Source organism: Lissotriton helveticus, chromosome 1_1 (genome assembly GCF_964261635.1).
Source record: "Lissotriton helveticus chromosome 1_1, aLisHel1.1, whole genome shotgun sequence".
NCBI classification, from domain to species: domain Eukaryota; kingdom Metazoa; phylum Chordata; class Amphibia; order Caudata; family Salamandridae; genus Lissotriton; species Lissotriton helveticus.
In genome coordinates, this window is record NC_136057.1 from 224,386,840 (window position 1) to 224,407,036 (window position 20,197).

The window sequence follows — 20,197 nt, forward strand, 5'->3', positions numbered from 1 at the left end:
CACCCCCCCCAAAAATGGACTCCTTCCACCAAAAATTCCAGCCAAATCTCAATCTGAGGAGTTATTCTGATCAAAATCATGATTTTCAGAAGTTTTTAGCTGCCTGCGGTTGATTTCTTGTGCAGAATTGCAATTTTTGCAATTTCGGGAAAGCGAGCTGTTCAAATCTCCTGCTGGATGTCAGCTGCGCGGCGCATGTACCTGTTCGGCATTGTTTACTCCCTCGATGCGTGATCGCGGGCCCTTATGACGTTTCTCGCGTTGTCAAACTCTCGCTGTGCAAGATGGCAAACCGCGATGACGTAATTGCGGTCGAAAAACTCACGCGCGATCACTCAGCAAGATCTAAAATGGCGCAGCACACGCAAACCGGCGGACTCAGAATCACGGTAAGTTAACGCAGCGCGCGCGATATTGTATTTTTCAAGCGCGACCAAGCAAAATAATCCGCAACTTGCAAATTTGCGGATTTTTGGGCAATTTGGCGCGATTCACGGACCGCCAAATTGTCAAAAATCCGCAAATTCGACCGCGAAACGGATTTTACGCAGAGGCTTAGTTATAATGGCATTGCGGAGTCATGGTACTTTTGTAATAAAAGTATGCGGAGTGTTTGGTATGCGGGAAGAAAGTTGCGGAATAGTGGATGTTTACCGGTTTTTATACATGTTTTAAGAATGCTATCTTGGTTGTATTAGGTGTTTTCCAGAAATCATTGCAGATGGTTTTCACAAATACACTTCATGCAGCACTTGACCTCTGGTCCAGCAAGCCAGTTCTCCTCCACCACTACCACAGTTCTCCTTGGCTCCCTGACAGGGCATCTTTTCCCTCTGGTCTCGCCTCCTTGCAGCTGCCAGTTCGCCCCAGCGGTCAGTGTTAAGATCGGCTCATCACCCCCAGACACCAGTGTCTCCATATTTATTTTCACTACTATTTTAGGGGTGTTATCAAGTGTTCTTTGTGTTATTTATTATTTTACTATTTGACGTTTTTTTTTTGCAATTTTGTTACAGGGCTACTCTTTGAAGAGAGTTGGGTGCACTTAATTGTTCAGGCTGCTCGGTCACCTTGTAGCCTCACTCACTCCCACTCCCTTTTCCCATAGCATCCAGTCCCTGTGTGTTTTTTCCTGCTCCACGTCCTCCTGCCTCCCGGCCAGCCCCTCCCACCTCCTGGGACTGCATATGGAGGCGAATGTGCAGCTGGGCAGCCAGTGCACAGAAGGCACACTGAAGGCAAGCCCGTTAGCACCCATATGTCCCCGGACCGAGCAGAGTGCCATATACCTGGCCCGCCGAACCCCTGCCAGTACTCCGCCGCAGACCTCTGTGCCCTGGACCCCGGTCCCAACAATCAATCAATCAATCAATCAGTCATTTGTTAAGCGCACTACATACCCACAAGGGCCTCAAAGCGCGGGGGAGGTGGGGGCCGCTACTGATCAAACAGCCAGGTCTTTAGTATCCTCCTGAAGGTCAGCAGGTCTTGGGTCTGTCGTTGGCTCAGTGGGAGGGTGTTCCATGTCTTGGCGGCAACAACAAGTGGTGTCTCGCATTACCTCACTCCACAATGGGACCATTCTCCTGCCTTTGCTGTCAGTTCCCCTCCACCAGACGACCAAGTGGCCCGCTGAAATACTTGACATGCCGTCCCTGAACACTAGAACCTCCCAAGAAGAAATCAGATACCTCCTGATCAATGCTAGATCACTCTGCAGACACTCCACTGGAATCTGAAACACCATCTCCACCCTTACCCTCGATGTGACCTTCACCACTGAGACTTGACCCACCCCTGCATCTGTCCCTGACATCACCATTGCAACACCCAAAAAATACAAGATGAAGCACAGTGATCGAGCTAATATACACAGAGATGGCATCACCATCATACACAAGTAATCCATGATCTGAACAACCGCAGAATAAAATACCATACTGATCATGAAACACCTGAACTTCCAACTCCACACCAACAACAGAACCACCTACAGAGGCACCACAGGACCATATGCCGACCTCAGCAACAACCTCACAGAATTCATCACACCGTTCGCCATCGATTCTGAATACTACTACTTCCTGAGTGACCTCAATTGCCACAAAGACAAAGCCACCGACACCAAGTGCACCAGCCTCCTGGAACAAATGAACAACATTGCCTTACGCAGCTGGTCTCAGAACCATGCACAGAGCAGACCACATGCAGGACACTCTCTACACTTCAATCAAGAGGGCTAAATATGGCTACACCTCAGAACTCACCTGGTCAGGTAACTCCATTGTACACTGCACCATTTCTGGATCCCCAATCACCATCCCCAGTCAACACAATACCCCCTTCTGCAGCTGGATGAAGGTCACTCGACACCAATGGACTGAAGCCCTCTGCAGCTCACAGTCTGAAGTCTCCATCAACCTGGATCAATCAGTCGAGAACCTCACAGCCTGCGTCACCAGAGCTGCTAACCAAGTTGCCCATACCAGAATACACAGGCTCACCAAAAGAGCCTCTCGGTACCACCCAGAACTTAGTTTAGTGAAACGAAGATGCAATCAACTGGAAAGGAAATGACGCACCAGCAGAAGCAATACCAATGAGCCACTTTTAAGTCCACGCTCATCAGCTACCATCACCAACTAAAAGTCACAAAAAAAGTAGGCCCTAAACACTGCATTGAGACCACTGCCAGCCAGACCAAGGAGCTCTTACTCATTTTCAGGGAGTTCACTGGCCCACCCTGCCACCGAAAGCTTGATCCCTGTGACTAAGGGTGGGCGTAAAATCCGTTTCGGGGGCGAATTTGCGGATTTTCCGCAATTTCGCGATCCGCGAATCTCGCGAAATCGTTGTAAAATACGCGAATCAGCGGGGACGAATTTTCAGCCAAGCAAGGGTTACAGCAGCAGGTGCAAAAGTTGAACCTAATTTCTTTGTAACCTTTTACAAAAGGGTTACAAAGAAGTTAACTTCAACTTGGGCACCTGCTGCTAAGTGCTACCTGGCGCCTCGTTGCCTACTTGCAACTATTCTCTGACCCTGCTCTGACCCTTGAAGCAGGGTCAGAGAATAGTTACAAGTAGGCAACAAGGCACCTGTCCCAGGAATTAAACCTCATCAGGAAGCACTTACAGATTTAAAAAAACAGGAAGAAGCGAGAGGATGGCAAATACACCCATTTTCAGTTGTCAGGAGGGGTTAACCTAAAAGAGACCTTTACAGCACAATTTTCATATGCATTTTGCTAAAAATAAAAAGCTGTATGTTCTGTAGGGGCAACTCAGGAATCTGGCCCTTCAGAGATCCGGCCTCTCCTTCTTTCTCTCGTTCTCTCTCTCCCTCTCTTTCTCTCTCTTTCTCTCTATCTATCTCTCTCTTCCTCTCCTTTCTTGCTCTATTTATCTCTTTCTCTCTCTCTTTCAAGTTCTTCCTCTTTCTCTGCTTATCTCTTTCTTTCTTCGTTGTTCTCTCTCTCTTTCTCTCTATCTCCCTCTCTTTCTTTCTCTCTCTCACATCCTCTCTTTCTCGCTCCCTCTTTCTCTCTCTTTCTTTCCCTCTCACTCTCACTCTCCCTCTTTCTCTCTCTCTTTCTCTTTCTCTCTCTCATCCTCTCTCTCTCTCTCCCTCTCTGTGTGTCTTTCTCTCTTTCTCTCTCTCTTTCCATGTCTCTCTCTCTTTCTCTCTCTTTTTTACTTTCTTGCTCTTTCTTTCTTTCTCTCTCGTTCTCTCTTTCTCTCTCCCTCTCTCCTCTTCTCTCTCCCTCTCTTTCACTCCCTTTCTCTCTCTCACATCCTCTCTTTCTTGCTCTCTCTTTCTCTCTCTCTCTTTCTTTCTCTCTCACTCTCCCTCTCCCTCTTTCTCTCTCTCTTTCTCTTTCTCTCTCTCATCCTCTCTCTCCCTCTCTGTGTGTCTTTCTCTCTTTCTCTCTCTCTTTCCATGTCTCCTTCTCTTTCTCTCTCTCTTTCACTTTCTTGCTCTTTCGCTGTCTCTCTCTTTCTTTCTCTCTCATTCTCTCTCTCCCTGTTTCTTTCTTTCCTTCTTTCTTTCTTTCCTTCTTTCTTTCTTTCTTTCTTTCTTTCTTTCTTTCTTTCTTTCGTTCTTTCTTTCTTTCTTTCTTTCTTTCTTTCTTTCTTTCTCTCCCCTCTCTCTCTTACTCTCCCTTTCTCTTTCTCTCCCTCTCTTTCCCTCTCTCCCTTTCACTTTCACTTTCTTGCTCTTTCTCTGTCTGTCTCGCTCTTTCTTTCTTTCTCTCTCTCTTTTCTTTCTTTCTTTCGTTCTTTCTTTCTTTCTTTCTTTCACTCTCTCTCTCGCTCCCTCTCTCTCTCTATCTCTCTCTCTTTCTCTTTTTTGAAACATTGCAAAGATCTCGTAGATGACAAAGTACAAACAAGCATTTGCAATGCAATAGGTCTTGCATGTTTTGTATTTACGTGACTTAGCTGTATTGATATTACAAATTACAATGCTTTTTAATTTTTAAATAATTAATACTTAAATAAAAGTGATTTTAATTTATAATGGCAATAGCTTAAACTTTTGTAAATAACTTTTGTGAAGATTATGTTCAGTGTATTTTATTGTGACGAAAATCCAAGAACAGAAGTGAAATATTAACATCTTTTTGTGACATTTGTAATAAAGTTTGAAACATTGAGAGAACATATTTGAACCAGTTGTTGTTGAATGGTTGCGCAGATTGATGCTGGGGTGGTGCTGAGTGGTGCTGTGGTGGTGCTGAGTGGTGCTGTGGTGATGCTGAGTGGTGCTGGGGTGGTGCTGAGCGGTGCTGTGGTGGTGCTGAGTGATAATGTGGTGGTGCTGAGTGATGCTGTGGTGGTGCTGAGTGATGCTGTGGTGGCACTGAGTGGTGCTGTGGTGGTGCTGATTGGTGCTGTGGTGGTGCTGAGTGATGCTGTGGTAGTGCTGAGTGATGCTGTGGTGGTGCTGAGTGGTGCTGTGGTGGTGCTGAGTGATAATGTGGTGGTGCTGAGTGATGCTGTGGTGGCGCTGAGTGATGCTGTGGTGGCGCTGAGTGGTGATGTGGTGGTGCTGAGTGGTGCTGTGGTGGTGCTGAGTGATGCTGTGGTGTGCTGAGTGGTGCTGTGGCGGTGCTGAGTGATGCTGTGGTGGTGCTGAGTGATGCTGTGGTGGTGCTGAGTGATTATGTGGTGGTGCTGAGTGATGCTGTGGTGGTGCTGAGTGGTGCTGTGGTGGTGCTGAGTGGTGCTGTGGTGGCGCTGAGTGATGCTGTGGTGGTGCTGAGTGGTGCTGTGGTGGTGCTGGATGTTAATGTGGTGGTGCTGAGTGATAATGCGGTGAAGCTGAGTGATGCTGGGGTAGTGCTGAGTAATGATGTGGTGATGCAGAGGGCAGAAAGGCACAAAAAGCAGTCTAACAAAGGGCAGAAGGGCAGAAAAACGAGTCAAACAGAGGGCAGAAGAGCACAAAAAACCAGTCTAACAGAGGACAGAAGGGCAGAAAAACAAGGGAAAAACGAGTCTAACAGAGGGCAGAAGGGCACAAAAACGAGTCTAACAGAGGGCAGAAGGGTACAAAAACAAGGGAATAACAGAGGGCAGAAGGGCACAAAAAAACGAGTCTAACAGGGGGCAGAATGAATCCCGCCCTGCATGTTTGTCCACGAAGATGCCACCTTTTTGTGCAATACCTCTACTCAACTGGAGTACTTTCTACTGTCTAATCAGTAAGTGCTCCCTCGTTGGCTAAATGTATAGGGGCAGATTTACAATAACTGGCGCATCCCCAGGGATGCGCCAGTTATTGTGCGCCGCAGCTCCGCCACCCATGGTGCGCCGCACCATGTGGCAAAAACGGCACAGATGCGTCACGCATCTGTGCCGTAAAAGCAGCGCATTGCTGGAGCTACGTCGCACTTGTGACGCAGCTCCAGCAATGCTCTAAGGGTGCCGTATCTCCCCAATGCTGCATCAAGCCTTGCGCATGCTTTAAGCAGGCGAAGGGTTTTGACGCAGCATTGGCCTAAAAGTGACTGAGTGAAATCTTGTAGATTTCACTCAGCCACTTTTAGGAGGCTGAGCCGGAACGCCTCCTGATGGCGCAGGGCTTTACAACGTGACGCATCTCACAGAGAGATGCGTCACATTGTTAATACCAAGCACCATGGCGCATCTTTTGTGCTGCCGCTGCATCACAAAAGGTCTCGGTAGAGGGTGGCAGTGGTGAACCAGAGGGTGGCAGTGATGAACCAGAGGGTGACAGTGATGAACCAGAGGGTGGCAGGGGTAAACCAGAGGGTGACAATGCTGAACCAGAGGGTGGCAGTGCTGCACCAGAGGGTGGCAGTGGTGAACCAGAGGGTGGCAGGGGTGAATCAGAGGGTGACAGTGCTGAACCAGAGGGTGGCAGTGCTGAACCAGAGGTGGCAGGGGTGAACCAGAGGGTGGCAGTGATGAACCAGAGGGTGGCTGTGGTGAACGAGAAGATGGCAGGGGTGAATCAGAGGGTGGCAGTGGTGAACCAGAGGGTGGCAGTGCTGAACCAGAGGGTGACAGTGGTTAACCAGAGGGTGGCAGTGGTGAACCCGAGGTGCTGTGATGAACAAGAGGGTGGCAGTCATGAACCAGAGGGTGGCAGTGGTGAACCAGAGGGTGACGGTGCTGAACCAGAGGGTGGCAGGGGTGAACCAGAGAGTGGCAGTGCTGAACCAGAGGGTGGCAGGGGTGAACCAGAGGGTGGCAGGGGTGAATCAGAGGGTGGCAGTGGTGAACCAGAGGGTGGCAGTGCTGAACCAGAGGTTTGGCAGTGCTGAACCAGAGGGTGGCAGTGGTGAACCAGAGGGTGGCACTGGTGAACCAGAGGGTGGCAGGGGTGAACCAGAGGGTGGCGGTGGGGAACCAGAGGGTGGCATGGGTGAACCAGAGTGCTGCAGTGGTGAACCAGAGAATGGCAGTGGTAAACCAGAGGGTGGCAGTGCTGAACCAGAGGGCGACAGTGGTGAACCAGAGGTGCTGTGATGAACCAGAGGGTGGCAGTCGTGAACCAGAGGGTGGCAGTGGTGAACCAGAGGGTGACAGTGCTGAACCAGAGGGTGCTGTGATGAACCAGAGTGTGGCAGAGGTGAACCAGAGGGTGGCAGGGGTGAACCAGAGGGTGGCAGTGGTGAACCAGAGGGTGGCAGTGCTGAACCTTAGGGTGACAGTGATTAACCAGAGGGTGGCAGTGGTGAACCAGAGGTGCTGTGATGAACCAGAGGGTGGCAATCGTGAACCAGAGGGTGGCAGTGGTGAACCAGAGGGTGGCAGGGTTAAACCAGAGAGTGGCAGTGCTGAACCAGAGGGTGGCAGTGGTGAACCAGAGGGTGGCAGTGGTGAACCAGAGGGTGGCAGGGGTGAACCAGAGGGTGGCAGTGATGAACCAGAGGGTGGCAGTGGTGAACCAGAGGGTGCTGTGCCCATACACGACTGCATGGGTAACTTTGCCATGCAAGCGGCCAGCAAACACGCAAAAAGCCCCGCGAACACGCAAAAAAACCCACGAACACGCAAAAAAACCAGCGAACGCGCAAAAAAACAAAAATTCGCAAATTTGCACAAATACGCGGATTTTGCGGATTGCGAATTTGTTTTCACGCGAATTCGCTGAACGCGAATTCGCAAATTTCGCCCATACCTACCTGCGACACACAAACTCTGCAACACCACAGTAAGATCACTACCATATATAGGAACGACAACCCCTATCAACCTACCTACTCAGCATCCTCTCTTCCAAGAATACCACCAACTACCACCTGCTAACCTCATGGGAGCAGCTCATCACACTGGAGACCACCATCTTAATAAAATCTATCCACTCTGGAACACCTGACGTGCAGCTCCGTCATTGTGCCTCTTCCCCCAGCACCTCTCTAGGTCAGCTAGGTTTTCGAGGCCCTCCTCCACTCAAAGGCTCCTCTGTGCACCGCATCGCTGGTGGTCCAGTGGGAGAACCTTGCTCTTCTGCTGGTCCGCTCCATCAGCCTTCCTGTCTTCTCTGTTTTTGTTTATTTGTGCCTTCATCATCTATTTGTGCCTCTCTTGTCTATTTGTGCCTTTTTTAATCTATTTGGGCCTCTTTTGTCTATCGGTGAGTTTTTTGCCTATGTGTGCCTTGTTTGTATAGTTGTGCCTCTGTTTGGTACATTCTTTGTCTACTTGTGGTGTTTTTCCTGTTTGCTGCTTCCACTGTTTTGATTCTTCTATTATTGTTGCCTTCTCGCTCACTTCCCGCTGCTGCTGCCCTTATGGCCCCCCCCCCGCCCCTGTGTGTTCCTGCTCCCGCCTCCTAGCTGCTCTCCCTCTCCTGACTCCTATTTAATTGGGGAGACGCTTCGTGTTCTGCTGCATTGCTGGTGGGGGCCTAACAGGACCACAAGCCCAAGGACGCTGCGGGGCGCGCACTGACCAATCCGCCCCTCCCCCCTCTGACCGGGGGCTACATTAACTGCTCGCGTCTCCCGCTCCTCTGGAGACGCTTCGTGTTCTGCTGCATTGCTGGAGGGGGCCTAACAGGACCGCAAGCCACAGGACGCTGTGGGGCGCGCACTGACCAATCCGCCCCTCCAAACTTTGACTGGGGGCTACATTAACTGCTCGCGTCTCCTGCTCCGCGGGAGACGCTTCTTGTTCTGCTGCATTGCTGGTGGGGGCCTAACAGGACCACAAGCCCAAGGATGCTGCGGGGCACGCACTGACCAATCTGCCCATCCCCCTTCTGACTGGGGACTACATTAACTGCTGGCGTCTCCCGTTCCGCGGGAGACACTTCGTGTTCGGCTGCATTGCTGGTGGGGGTCTAACAGGACCACAAGCCCAGGATGCTGTGGGGCGTGGACTGACCAATTCACCCCTCCCCCCTTGCAGCAGGAAGGTACAAGGAGCCCAGCCCCTCCCGCGATGCAGGACGCCCGTGTGCGGGTGCCGGACTAAGCCTGGGCAAAGTGCGGGCTATCTGTGGCCATCAGAGGCCAGAGGAGGCCGGGCTGGGCCACCCCTTTAACATCGTCTAGCAGTGTTCGACTCGAGAGGTACTGTTGACTTTCTTCTTGATTCTTAACAAAGGAAATAATAAAGAGCTGGACACTTGCACAGACTCTAACACCCTATTGGACTTGGGTCATTTTATCCTCTATTGATTTTTAAGCCCATGATTTCCTTACATTGATATCTGGACAGTTATAGGAATCATTATTGTCTAAATACTTAGGGCCTTATTTACGAAGGCCTTGCGCCACCGATGCGTCACTTTTTCCCATGTTAAAAGTGACGCACCGGCGGCGCAAGACCTTCATAAATAAGGCCCCTCTTTCTATCCCCTGTTAGACGACTAGAGTAGCAGAATGGGGAAAAAGGCTTGTGCTGGGAAGCAACAAAGTACAGCCACATCTAAAACTAATTCAAACGCACTGCTAGAATGCTAGAGCAAGCACTGGGAGCGGTGGCTAATGAAATAGAACGTACAGAACGGCGATTATCCATCACCCTAAATTTAGAGCTGAGCCCTTTAATCTGTGATTTATCTCTTGATATAAGTTTAGATTCCACTAAAAACCAATCTATATCAGTGGAATCTTTGGGCTCAGAACCTCCTAAGGTCATTACTCCTAGGCGCCCAGGAAGGAAATGTAAAGCAAAATCGAAGAATGTAAAAATGCCCACAAAAAAGAAAAAAATGCAGGAAGCTCACATAGAAATAGGTAATAGAGGGGAGAACACTATTAAGCCTAGAGTAGAACCCGCTAAAGACCAGCCCGCATGGGTATCACTGCTGGTGATAAATCTCCAACATCAAATGAGATCGATTGTTAAAGAAGAACTAACCCCTCTATTGGCTATGTTAGATGTGTTATCAGCCAAACTGAATAGATGGCATGATATCAGAGAGATCCCTAAAGCCCCAAGTAAAATAGTTAATAGGTCATGCCCACTGCCCACTGTTAGTAATCCACAAAACAGTACTCAGGCCACTACGAGTAATCAGCAAGACTGTCCCCCTTTAATTACTAATGGAAGTAACCATCAGATAAATGACCACAGCAAGCCAAATGAAAACTAATGACAATAAATGTGGCAAATCTGGCAACCCCTCCACCAGTAAATAGAAGGAACTCTAGGAGTAGTCCCTAGCAGAGGGAGAATGTGAACTTTCATAATCAAGGTTGTGGGGACTCTGAACGCAAAAATCCCTCATTTTGCCCCCAAATTATAAATCTGCCTCCGGAGTCGGCCCCATATGTTCTGGTGCTTGTGGGGTTACCGAAATGAAGGAAAGGATTGTCAGAATCACATCAACAGTTAAAAAACAAAACTATTCATTGGTTGGTTAATCATAGCAATTTTGGCTCTAATAATACTCACGAGAGTCTAATCACAAGAAGGGTGCGATGGATAGGTGAACGACACAAGGATACCCTAGGAGATTGTGTGGTAATCAATTTTAGAAATCCAAGTATAACTAGTTATGTTTTAGCTTCCAAGTATGGGAGACCTGGCAGCAGCACTGAATTACTCCCTTGAGGGTTTTTTTACCCCCAAGTAGACCTCACCAGAAAGGTTATTTTTATGAGATGGAAAGGAGATTTGCCCCTAACGAAATGGTGTTTCCGCATCCAGGCCAGTTTTCGTATAATGTCCCTACTTTTAATATCCCCATCTTTAACAGGTTCAGCCCTCTTGAAGGAGTAGATTGACAGAAGGAGTCAAACTCAATTGATAAAAAGGGAACACCTCATACAATATTACCCCCAGAAGGACAGGGTAGCCCCATAGATCCAACAAATGAGATTGAGGATGGTTTAGACACAGGGCGCATGAGCGGCTCCCACTGCATTAACCGCCCCGACTCTGGGCCCCTCCACTGTGAGATCGTTGAACATCAATTGGACCCAGGAATAAAACTAGTAAATGCCATTGGATCCAATAAGGAGTCGCCCAAACACGCAACTGCAGAGCCCCCAAATAAGATTTTCCCGAATCCCCAGGTTACCAGGGTGCTCTCATGGAACATCGCAGGTCTCAATAATAAACTAGTTGATCCGGAATGGGAATTTTTTGTTAACCAATTTGACATCTGCATGTTCCAGGAAACATGGACTACAATTGAGGTCCCCAAACAGGATTATGCCACTTTCCACATTTTAGCAACATCGAGTGGAACTGGGAGACCATCGAGGGGACTCACTATTTGGGTGAGGGCTCACTTGGGGTGGTCTGCGGAAAAAGTGGATACCGGGTCAATTGACATTTTATCTGTCCTGTTATAGTTCCCTTCCAAGCCTCCCGTAGTTTTAATAAATGTATACTCAAGATCCACTACTAAAGGCAATGAATCTATTACAGTGGAAGAGCTATCTACCTTCCTGGGTCCTAATGATGATAGTTATTTGATCATAGTAGGTGGGGATTTTAACTGTCAGTTTGAGCCACTACAAGGATTATCATTCACTACTCTTGATGATGAGGACCATTTTTTGAAAATCCCCGAATATAGATGCCCAAAAGTTAATAAATGGACTCCATTGGTGATTCAGATGAGTTGCCTCTCATTGAGGCATTCCCTACAAGCTTGTAATGGGAGAGTTCTATCTGAATCTTCGAATGGGTATACGTTCTACAGTAAAAATCGCGGTTTTTATATTAGACTGTATTTTTATCAACTCCTACTCCTGGGATAGGATGTTGGATTTTAAAATTATACCACACCTAGACAGTGATCATCATGCCCTAGTAGTAGAACTTAAGGCTCTGTCCATGGGGGATATGGCTCATCCAGATAATCCTTCAGACCCTAGGTTGGGGGTCTTAAACTGCAGGAAAAGAGTGAGATGGACACATTTTAGTCAATCTGAGGACAATATGAGTAGCTTATATGAAGCCCTGCTACCTGTTCTTGTAGAGGCGTCCACTTTATGTTGCCCTAGTGAGAAGGGTATAGATCTGCTGCAGGCAGAAACGATTAATGATAAATTAGGGAAAGCCACATTTGATTTTTTATCCAAACAGGCGTATGAAGCAGGTTAAGCTGCCCACCCACCCCTGGTATAATGCTTCTTGTCGCATAGCTAAATAATCTCTAGTAACATCAATTAAAGATAAAGACCGCCCCCTAATTAGGATAGCTAGAGTAAACTATAAAGCGGCCATACAAGAAGCTGAGAAGAGGTGAGAAGATGAAAATTGGACCACCTTGAAAAATGCTCAAGGGGAAAGAGATATGAGGACCTTTTGGGGAGTGGTAAATACAGGTTTGTCAGCCCCTCGTAGTGCGATTGAACCAAATTTGGACAAGGAAGTCTGGCGGGAGCACTTTGAATCTCTATATGCCAAGGAGCAATTGCCCGGTGCTGCTCCTCCCAATAGCTGTGACTTGTTAGTGTCCTACCCCACAGCTAAAGGGGTTTTAATTTTCCTGCGCGATGGTGAGGTGGGTCCGAGTGTAAGCTTAAATGAAATAAAGGGTGCGCTGGGAAGGATAGCCCAGGGTAAGGCTCCAGGCCTAGATAAGATACCTGGAGACCTCTTTAAGACTGAACCATCCATTTGGACGCCATATTTTTGGATGCTTTTTAATGCAATTATGCAAGGAATGAAGATTCCTTTGAGTTAGCTTGGTGCTGAAATAAATCCGATTTTTAAAAAGGGCTCCCCACTCCTTCCTACTAATTATAGACCAATTAGTTTAATAGACATACCGCAGAAAGTATTTGCACATGTTCTACTCCTTAGGCTACAATCATGGATGGAGGAGAAAAGAGTGCTGTCCGCTCTGCAGGCTGGATTCAGGGAAAAGCTGTCGACCCTGGACCAAGTATTAAGACTACAATTGTTATACTGGAAGACCGTTAGCCTGCAGGGGGGCAGTCTCTATCTCATCTTTGTAGACCTGCGGTCTGCATTTGATCTAGTGTCCAGGAAGAAACTGTGGTTGGTCTTGATTGAGATGGGGGTCCGCGTATATTTAATCCAACTTTTTATACGTCTTCCTGAGTCCAACTATGCATGCATTAGGCATGGTAAGGACAGAAACCTTACAGCACCCATAACAGTTAAGCGTGGAGTACATCAGGTTTGCGTGCACGCGCCAACCCTTTTTAGCCTTTACGTCAATCGCTTGATTGATGCCCTCCTTGCTGAAAAGGATCCGGATGCCTATAAATTAGCCTCACGTAGAATCTCGGCCACGATGCTTGCGGACGACACTCTACTGATAGCCAAATCACCAACCGGCCTACAACAGATTTTGGACAAATTTGAGATGTTCTGTAGGGATAGAGGCCTGGAAATAAATCTACAGAAAACTAAATGTATGGCTTTTAATTGTCCAAAAAGCACGCGTCCTAATCCGTCTTTAAATGGCAGCCCCCTTGAGCGAGTGTCCTCCTTTGTGTATTTAGGAATCACAATTACCGAATCTATGGGATGGGGGGCTCATATCACAAAATCTACGTTAAAATTGGCACAAACCTCAGGTGGCATCATGAAGGTCCTTAACAAGTCTAGCAAAAGAATAGCCAGCCCGGTGATTGAAATTTATAGGGCACAGGCTAGAGGCGGGGCATTATATGGTGCAGTAAGCCTAGGCGTAGTTTGGGTAGCTTTACGTAGTAAACTTTAAACTTTGCGTAGTACACGTAGTCTGCATAGCGTAGCTGAATACACAGAGTACTTGTCTGTACTGTGCAAAAATTGCAAAATAACTGCATAAAGCTTCCTATACTGATTAAATATGATAAAAGAAGAATTTCTATCTTTATATGCTAAAATACATATAGTACTTTCACAATGGTGAAACTGAAAAAATTGCAAGCAGTGGGAGATGTGATAATTTTGGGATCCTCCCTAACCTAGGGAGAGTACCAAACAGATGCCTTGAAAACAAAAAAGCACATCTTATTGAACGATGTAGTTGTGGTCCCATCCTCTTAGGACAACCCCAAACACAGTTATTGGCAAAAAACATTCCCAACCAAAGGCCCTGCAAAGCATTATGGGATGAGATTAGCAGTGGGCAGTGAATATTATATAGTATACAATATCAAAATAATTTTCCAAAGAGCTGCAGTTTAACTGGTGGTTACTAGATGTAACTTATCGCCGCAGCTCAGCGGTAAATTTTTGTCTCTAACCAAGCAATAGCGATAATTATTGCTATTGCTTGGTAATATGCCCCTCTGTTGTTAATTTAATCTGCAGTGATTTACAGCTCCCCACAGTCTTCTACTTGGCTGCCACGCAGGGACATTCTTGAGTAGCTGTGCGCAATATAAATGCCTGTAACATAACATAACATATGTGTTTCCTTACCCCATTTACAAATGAGGACATGCTGGGTTCCTCAGAAATCATTCATTGGCTCCTCAGGATGCATTGATTTGATCATTTGGCTTCTTCTGAATGGCATATACAGATGACATCCAAATTGTTGTTTTAATCTCCTGCAAGCTGGAGGAAACAGAGGATCACTTCTCTGGTTGTATGTTAGCATTCTTGGGATGAATGTATGAACCAATTTTTGCTCAAGCCTAAGACTGGCACAATTTAAGTCTTGTTCTTCAGAGCAAACAGCCCAAGTGAGAACTGAAATGTTAGAAGTATATACTAGGTCCACTACCATCTCCTGCTTCCTGAGCTAGAGTTCTGGGAGTAATATTTGATACCGACCTTTCATCTGTCTCCCACTTCACCTCAGTTCCCACCTAGTGTTTCTCGATGCTTCAAGCCACATGGCAAATCTTATCACCCTAACTTAGCTCAAAAAACCATGGTCCAGACACTTATTTCATCTCAGCTGGATTATACCAAGGGACTGTGATAAAGTCTTTTTTGCCTTTCACTTCATTGGCTTCTTATTTGGCAACAAGTACTCTCTGCATAGTATTCAAATTGATTTAAGGAATGTGCCCTAGCTACCTTTCTAAGAAGAGCCATCTTTACTCTTTTGCACATTTCCTACATTCCCCCGGAGCCGGTTTTCTTCAAATTCCTAAATTCAGATGCTTCTGCTTGGGGAGACGCTCCTTCTATTGTCACTTGTCGAAGATCTGTGACTTTGTGGCATTTGCACTGAGGTAGTTGTTGGATTATTTTACATTCAGAAAGTCTATAAAAACTATTTCAATAGTTGTAGAGTTTTTTTTGTCAATCTGATCAGTAGCCTAGAGCCAGGGGTCAGCCCCCCCCATACTTGGGATGACACTCCACTATAAAAAGTAGCATTCATTGCTTTATTGATCACTATTGTACAATATTTACATTCAAACTCTAACAGCTATTGTAAAAATGTACAGTGGACTCCCAATATATGTATGTGACACGCAAGTGGCATTTTATTTACCACAAGATCCAAATGGATCAAAACTCAAATCCAGATGGTTGAGTCAAAGGAAATGCATGATATAGATATTTTATGGAAGGATATTCTGAATTGGGCTAAAGAGTAATGTACATTCCTTTGAGTTACCATGGAAAAGTGTTCAAGAACAATGATGTGAAACATATAATTCTTACTTTGAAGGATGATTCCTAACTACATTCAGGGTCCCACCATCTCGTGAAGGAAAAGATAGAGTGAAACATCTAAAATGATAATTGAAGCCATCTTAGAATATAGGAACATATTATTGGCTAGACCCTGCAAATAAATCTTAACAAGTTGTAGATTTTCCAAACCCCTGCAGTAAAGGAGGTTACTAACTTGCAGAAGAGAGTACCCACAGATTCTATTTGTGAAGAGGCTGCTACATAAAACCATGGCCTCAGTCCGTAAGGTGATATTGCAGATAAGACAATTGATAGAAAAGTGTTCTTCTTACAAATAGAAGGTTGAAAGCCAGATGGAGAGTATTCCCTTATATGACCTTCTACTTGAGGAGTTCCTTATGCATTAGGTAGATACTTTAAACTTATCTTTTCAGAGAACAATTGTTTGCAGTTATGGTAGTGCTTAGTTGGATATCCAGGTGCTTTGCATTTTATAAATGTAGATTATGATTACAAACAGTTAAGGAATCTTTTTTGATACACAATATTTCTGAGAGCTGCTTTAATGTCCTTGTTTCTGAGGCTATAAATGATGGGGTTCAACATGGGGATCACCACTGTGTAGAATACTGTAGCTACACTCTTCTCTTTCATGGAGGTGCTTGGCCATAGATATACAAAAAACACTGTCCCATAGAAGAGTGTTACAGCTGTGAGGTGTGAGGCACAAGTCGAGAAGGCCTTTCTTCTCCCGGAGACAGACTTGATCTTCAGGACTGTAGCAATGATGTACCCATATGAAATAAAGATAATCAGGATAGAGGACATGGTGACAAGCAAGGCAAAGGTGAAGAGCACCAGCATGTTGACTCGTGTGTCTGTACATGAGAGTTCGAATAATGCTGGAAAGTCGCAGACAAAGTGCTGAAGGGCATTGGACGCACAGAATGAGAGGCGGAAGGTGCAACCAGTCTCAATGAGTGAATGTACGAAACCAGCAACAAATGAACCGGTGACAAGAGAAACACAAGCCTTGTGGTTCATTATAAATGGGTATAGCAGTGGACTGCAGATGGCTACATAGCGGTCAAGGGCCATGACAGCAAAAAGGAAGTTCTCAGTGCTGCCAAGTGCACAAAAGAAATAGACCTGGAAGGCACAACCAAGAAAAGAGATGATCTTTTTATCAGCCAGGAAATCCACTAACATCTTGGGAGTGATTGCAGATGAGTACCATACATCTAGGAAGGACAAGCTACTGATGAAGAAGTACATGGGAGTATGCAAGCTGGTGGAGATCCTGACAGCCACGATGATTCCTGTGTTCCATATCAATGTCAAAGAATATATGAAAAAGAACAACACAAACAGCAGGATTTGCAAATCTGGATCACTTACGATACCCATGAGTACAAACTCTGTTATTCTGCTGTGATTCTTCATTGTCATCTTGCATCATTGACTGTCTGTCCCTAGAACAGGAAAACATATTTAGAATATTGTTCTACTAAATTTGCTGCCGAGCAACAGATAATTCTGTGTCGAGAAACTCACTTATAAATGGCCTCAGAACCAAAAATATTTGAAGACTAAGGGCCTAATTATGACTTTGGCTGTGCGGGAACGGGAGGCAAGCAGCTGCCCTGCTCCCACAAAGTTTGCCAATCACTGGATTGAAATTGTAATCCGGGTGGGGGGCCCTGCGGCAGCTGGCCCTTGGCCCTGCCTTTCCAAAGGCACATACGAGGGCCTTAGAAATGCAGAACCGTGGATCAGCTGCGCATTCCAGGACAGTATGGATTGTAAAGTCCTTGCCATGCTGGAACACGGGGTGCATGCATATAGTGGGCAACCATGTGCCCCCCTGCATGCATCCCAAAAGCCTTAAGGAAACAGGGGGCTCTATAGGGCCCCCTTTGTTGACCCTCTGCCACCCTTTTGATAGTGGTCTCACCGCCATGAAAAGGATGGCTGACAACCAACTCGCAACATGCATGGCAGTGCCGCAAAGGTACCACCAAGCACATTCTGGCCTCAGACCACCCCACCAGCACCAGGGATCACAGATCCCTGGCAGTTGTGGTGGTCCTAAAGCAGTCTGACTTCCCAAGTTTTAATACGGTTGTCAGACCACAAGCGTGGTGTCCCCGGCTGCCACCGCACCTCCACTGCCAGTTAGGCGGTCCTTTGGAACAATAAACTCTAAATTAGGCCCTAAGAACTTTGGGCCCTACCCACCAAAAAGTGTAAAAGTATAGGTGAAGATTTAGATGTCTAATTACTTTCTCTTTTTTTGATAATCACACTCATTCTTAGAAATATGCCTAGAAAGCTGTGAGAGGCGAAGGATTTCAGGCGTATCTCTGAAAATGTCATGTGACAAGCCTTAAGGGTTTAATTTCTTACTGGGCGGAGTTCATTGCAGCTTGCTAATCATCAGAGAACTTCTTCTACATTCCAAGCAAATCTCGGGATTAGCTGCAGTACATTTCCTACAATATCTAAGGCTGAGTGGGATTGGAGATGCTGGCAAACATAAATGCTTGTGGGGTTCTCTAACTTCCAAGTCAAAACACATCTTAGATCCTCCTCTTTCTGTACTTGACAAAGCTCTACTATGGTACATTTCTATGCACTTGTAGGGGAAAAATATGTCCAAAAATTGTGTTTGTTTTCAACTGGTATGTTCAAATCAGGGTTACAGCTGAGAATGTTTATACCTGAACTAGAATTACCTGACCATGCATTTGCCTCAGCAGCCTCTGACATAAAGACGCAAGATGTTCAACTTCTCACAGCTATATTCATTCTCTGAAATGCCATCTAAGATTTCATGACCGATATATGCACAGTTTTGTCTTGGGTGCAAGGTATTATGGGAATTATGTCAGTTATAAGTAACAAAGGACTTATGACTCTATAATTTGCTGCAGTAGTCATATGAGTATATAATACTATCTTCAACATGACAGCAGCGTTGTGATTGGCTTAGGGGAGTTTGGGAGCCTGTGTGCTGCCGGGGGACAGGAACGGAAGTGAATGGTGAAGAGACAGTAGCTGTACACAGGTAAAAGATATAATATTTTTATTTTTTAACCCCTTCCAGCCCCCCGCAAATCCCCCACCCCCAACGCTCCACCACTTCTGGTTGCCAGCAGCTGCCACTGACTTTACCAATTAGACTCTTTCATGAGAACTTATTAACATGGAATCCTTTTGTGTTATATGATTTTCAAGATCCTAACACATATGCAGAGGTAGAGGTGGCTAGATTGGTAACTGAATTGCATGTATGTTCACTTACTAGATTCTGCTAACTGTCTAGTGTATGCGGCTAGTCCATATAGTGGAGCAGACCATGCAGCAGCTGTGGAGGCGGTGGCAGTGGCAGCTGGCTAAGGAGTTGACAACACAGGATCTTCACATGGCATGAAGTGGATTTCCAATACAACTATATGTAGCATTTGCAGGCGCTACACATTTATGGCAATGAAAGATGAACAAGAATGTGACAGTCTCAGCGATAACAGCAAGCCATTACCAGCTGGGTTATAGAGATGTGTTAAGACACCAATCCTGGTTGTTGCCTCCCCACAGGATTGGCTGTTGTTTTTTCAGCTGTCACCACACATGGCAACTGCATGAACGAAAATGGTAAGGCACTAAAATCAATAAAATCTTTTAAAAATCCATATGTCCGGGGCAGACGTGTATTTTTTGAGAATTGTGAGGGTAGTATGACATGAATGAGGATACATGATGTTGTTTACATGGAGCCTATTAGAGCTCACAATCCCCCCTAATAAAGCTCATATTTACCTCCTCGAAGGTAGGGGGATTTCGTCATTCCCTCTCCCTACAGCCATTATAGTCATAGTCAAAATACTTTATTCGGTTTTACAAATAACAAACCATAAAAGCAATGTTTCAGCAATAAAAGGGACAATTATATAATTAAAAATATGTACATTAAACTTGTACAAGTAATACAATGATTCATTCAAATGTTAATACAAAACATGTTAAAAAGCTTTCATCCCTATGAGATGTACAAACTTAAGACTAAAATGTAATTGATACCATGACTACAGTACGAGGGTCCATTAGTTTGGAAGGCTTTTTCTCAGTCTTGGTGCGTATTTTAAAAACAAATCTCAAATAAAGTGCTTTCTGGACTCAACTTTTGCTGAAAGCAAAGAGCCGGACAAACCTGGGTAAAGTTCATCTTTTTTAATATAGGTTTTAAAAAGAATCTACGGGGAGCATCATAATAGTGGCAAAAGAACATAAAGTGCATTAGGTCCTGTGGAGATGAAACATCGCAGCCACAGGGCGGCAATACCTGCCCTTTATGGCTTCCCTTTGGGACAGCAAGTATAAGGTGATAATAGTTAAACCTAAATCTAGTTAACAAGAACCGCTCATGGGAAGAGATGGACCACGTGAAATATGGTTCCAGCGAGGGGACAGTTTTAAGTAACATGAAATTACGAACACTGGGTTTAACCAATTCTGCCGCTTCTCTATTACATTTTTGCCATAGAGAAAAGTTTTTTTTAACATAGGCCACGTCCCCGGTTGTGATCGTTTCAGGGCTTAAAAAAAGGTCCAGTCGTCCCAGGTCATTAAACAGGATTTTAGATATTTTAGCCAGGGGATTTTAGGCATGTTATCCCGAGTCAGGGCTTCTTTAAGTA

The 20,197-nt window shown here is 45.8% G+C and overlaps 1 protein-coding gene across 1 annotated transcript; it reads right to left on the reverse strand.

Moving 5' to 3' along the window:
* Positions 1 to 16,010: 16,010 nt before the first annotated feature.
* LOC144768605 (olfactory receptor 5AP2-like) lies at positions 16,011 to 16,949 on the reverse strand. Its single transcript, XM_078652404.1, has one exon. The coding sequence runs from the start codon at positions 16,947 to 16,949 to the stop codon at positions 16,011 to 16,013; it is 939 nt and encodes a 312-aa protein (XP_078508530.1).
* Between the last annotated feature and the right edge of the window lie 3,248 nt (positions 16,950 to 20,197).